We start from the raw sequence: 3,829 nt of genomic DNA on the forward strand, positions 1-3,829 counted from the left end.
AAGGAAGGCGAAGAACCAGATGTAGCCTCGGCTCTGGCTTTGTTGCTGCCGATCATTCTCCCCAACCCCAGCCCTGCTCGAATCTCAGTTTCAGCCCCAAATCCAGTTTGGACATTCGAATCAGCCCTGACGGAAAATTAATTGAACCCCATTCTGATTCCAGATTCACTGCAAGCTCAGGTCCAGTTCCTCCTCTGGCTCCAGTCTGAGTGTAGGTGACAGTCCCAGGAAAGGACACAGCCTTAAAACCTGGCTCATAATACACCTAGAAATAGCAATAAGTTCAGCTTTTGGTTTTACCTCCAAATTGTAAACTCAACTGAACTATGCACTGTGCCCAATCCTGACCCCATTTTTAATTCAATTGCATGCTAGCCCCCTTTAAAATTTTTATTTGCTTTCTTTTTTCTTCTTTGCTTTCTTTCTTTCTTTCTTCCTTCCTTTCTTTCTTTCTTTCATTCTGTCTTTCTTTCTTTCTTCCTGGAGCTGAAGACTGAATCCAAGTCCTCATGCTTTCTAGGCAAGTGCTCTACCACTGAGCTCAATCTATACCTCTTTCATTTTTCAATTTTAGTAATTTATTTAATGTGTGTGAGAGTTTTGTGTGCTTGTGTGTGCCTGTTGCCCACAGAGGTAAGAAGAGGGTATTGAAGCTCCTGGAAATAGAGTTGTGGAGGCTTGTGGACCACCAGGTAGACACTGGAACTGGACCTCTGAAAGAGCAACAAATGTTCCTAACCACGGAGCCATCTCCCCAGCCCTGTCCAGGCCTTCTCATTCCTGCTCTAACATATGACATCTCTGGATTCTGGTCTCTTGGTTTCAGTTTGGACAGCCCCAGAGGCCTCGTGTTTGTCCAAGAATGACAATGACATATGAAAACTTCCAGAACATGGGGAGTGAAGAGAAAAACCAAGAGCTTGGTAAAGGTGAGAGAAGGGCAGACACTCCTCTCCCAGGATCCTCATTTGTCCCCAGTCTATGTTTGTGTCCACCCTGGGCACAGCGGTGACCTTGAGTCGGGTGGATGATGGGCCCAAGGGCCCATTGTGAAGAGGAGGCAAGGTCATCAGGAAGTCGGCGCTAAGGAAGACCTCAGGAACTTGTGTGTCTTCCTGTGCTCTGTATGGGGACAAGAAGTGTGGATGCAGGGAGCTGCACTTAGAAGGGAGCTCACTTATTTGATCCTGCAGACATGTGTGAACCTTTAGGGACCTGCCTGTCCCAATATCTTCTCCCAATATCTCCCCCCACTAGCTCTGATTACAAGGTCTTATGATGTGCTCGTTTCTAATTGGGGGTTAAGCAGATCTTCAGAGCTATGAGAGGACGAACACGCTGCAAATTTTCAATGCTTCAGAGGTGTCCAAAGGCTGAGCACCTGGGGCTCCGTAGCTTTCCAACTATGTCCTGTACTATGCAGTCACAAGTCTTCCTAAGCCCCATTCTTTCCCTTCCTCTGTAACACCCTCTTCTCTTTCAGCAGCCCCAGCCCCCCAGTTCTTCCTGTGGAACATCCTCTCTTGGACCCGCCTCCTGCTGTTCTCCCTGGGCCTCAGCCTCCTGCTGCTGGTGGTTGTCTCTGTGATTGGATACCAAAGTGGGTTGTGGGAAGAGAGGAATCACAGGGTGTGTGGTGGGCGGGGCGGAGGGAGAGAACCTTAGCAGGGCAGTGATTGGTGCAGGTGGACAGCAGCGGGGGCCACGGTGAGCACAGGGGACAATGACTTGAGTTGGGTAATAGATGCAAGCACTGGTGGGGACACTGGTGGAGACATGGAGGATCCATGGTCAGACGGCTGCTGGCCATGTCACCTGTTACTGTGCTTGGGTCATCCAGTCGCATCGCCTCACCCCCTCAGCCTCGGTTTATGCATGCACAACGTTGGGTAACAACAGTGCCTGCCCACCGGGTCTCTGTGAGGCAGAGTGCCACTCTGTGTGCAGAGCCCTGCCTCGTGGACCTCAGTGGACCTGAGAAATCTTGGTTCTGATCATCCTGTCGTCCTCATCAGATTCCCAGTTCAGGGGGGACCTAAACGCCCTGAGAGCCACTTCAGACAACATCACCTCCAACACAAAGGCTGACTTTCAGACCCTGGCCTCCAGGAGTGAGTGGGCTGGGCCCTCACAGGGTTCTGGGCTGGAGTGGGAATGGGTAGGAAGGACAGTCCTGAGCTCCAGTTCCTTGTTCTGCAGGTGACAGCTTGCAAAAAGAGATCGATTCTCTGAAAGTGGAGGTGGATGATCACCGGCAGGAGCTGCAGGCAGGTGAGAGGCCCTGGTCTCTAGAATGTGCAGAAGGGCGTGGGTGACAACGGGTTCCTGGTGCTGAACTGTCCTTTTCCAGGCCGAGGCTTGAGCCAGAAGGTGACTTCTCTGGAGAGCGCAGTGGAGAAGAAGGAGCAGGTTCTCAAAACAGGTGAGGCTGAGGTTCCCCAGTGCCCTGGCAGGCGGTGTGAGCATGCGCAGTGCGAGACTGGGCACTGAGAGGAGGTGTGAGCATGCGCAGTATGTGGAGCAGGTCCCAGACTGTCCTTGTGCAGGACATCTGAACACCAGCAACTCCCAGGCAGATGCCACATCTGGAGCACTGTTGTCACTCCCTCTGTGTGTCCAGATCTGTCTGAAATAACCGATCGTGTGCAACAGCTGGGGAAGGACTTGAAGACCCTGACATGCCAGCTGGCCAGCCTCAAGAACAATGGTGAGAAGGGCGATGGGTGTGGTTTGCTCTAGTTACTGGTGGACGGGGACACAATAGGTGTTGCCTCTGCTCGCCGTCCTTGCCTTGATTCTCTTAGGCTCGGAAGTGGCCTGCTGCCCGCTTCACTGGACGGAGCACGAAGGCAGCTGCTACTGGTTCTCGCAGTCTGAGAAGTCATGGCCTGAAGCTGACAAGCACTGTGAGCTGGAGTCCTCTCACCTGGTGGTGGTCAACTCCCAGGAGGAGCAGGTGAGGCCTCGGTGGGCTCTTTGCGGGACGCTCTGCTCGAAAGGAGAGGTTACCATGTCTTTTTCTTTTTTTAGAATTTTCTACAGAATCGCTTAGCCAGCGTGGTCACTTGGATGGGCCTAACGGACCAAAACGGGCCCTGGCGATGGGTGGACGGGACAGACTTTGAGAAAGGCTTTAAGTGAGTGTATATTGTACATTCTCCCTTGTCTAGTGGCCTTCGTCTGGGGCCACCTCTCCTTCCAAGGCTCTGGCCCTGGGGTAGGAGGTAGAATCTAGTGATGTGTTTTAGAGTCTGGTTTCTGGAAGCCCACATCTGTGTTTGTTCATAGGAACTGGGCTCCAGAGCAGCCGGATAACTGGCATGGACACGGGCTGGGAGGGGGCGAGGACTGTGCCCACTTCACCTACGATGGTCGCTGGAACGATGACGTCTGCCAGAGGACCTACCGCTGGGTCTGCGAGATAAATCTGGCCAAGGACAGCTAGGAACTCTCTCCGAGAGTAATTTCCTTCTTCAGTGGTTTCAGCTGCAGAAGCCTGGGTTTGGAATTCTCCTATCTTCTCTCAATATCATTGGGGACTTTGTGTGTGTGAAAAATTTTAAGTCAAGGAAGAAGGATTGTGTTTGAGATGAGTCGTGTGGCATTTGGAAGAGTGGGGTTATTGAAATCTGTGATATTTTGTATAGAGTGCAGTTTATTGTAGGCAACTCTTGAATGTAATAAAAATTAAGTAATTTTTTTGATTTTTGCTTTGTTTTAGTCTTATCAAAATTGGGCAATAAGAAGGAAAACTATATAGACCACTATCTAATCTTTATTTATCCTCTTTGAGTAAAAGCAAATTCAAAATGCAAGTAAGTAATGAGGT

General features: G+C 50.7%; 1 protein-coding gene across 2 annotated transcripts; it reads left to right on the top strand.

Moving 5' to 3' along the window:
- Positions 1-862: 862 nt before the first annotated feature.
- LOC308425373 (C-type lectin domain family 10 member A-like) lies at positions 863-3,610 on the top strand (the record flags this gene model as incomplete). 2 transcript variants are annotated; one of them, XM_080922645.1, is made up of 9 exons in its annotated part: positions 863-929; positions 1,484-1,600; positions 2,016-2,111; positions 2,200-2,271; positions 2,351-2,422; positions 2,621-2,707; positions 2,805-2,956; positions 3,031-3,137; positions 3,289-3,610. In XM_080922645.1, 9 exons carry the CDS (start codon positions 863-865, stop codon positions 3,443-3,445), a joined length of 927 nt encoding a protein of 308 aa, XP_080778771.1. In that variant the 3' UTR covers positions 3,446-3,610. The 2 variants fall into 2 exon arrangements, with proteins under 2 accessions (XP_080778771.1, XP_080778772.1); XM_080922646.1 differs by having other exon boundaries at positions 1,487-1,600.
- Positions 3,611-3,829: the final 219 nt, after the last annotated feature.

The sequence above is a fragment of the Micromys minutus genome (assembly GCF_963924665.1).
Source record: "Micromys minutus genome assembly, chromosome: 10".
Lineage (NCBI taxonomy): Eukaryota > Metazoa > Chordata > Mammalia > Rodentia > Muridae > Micromys > Micromys minutus.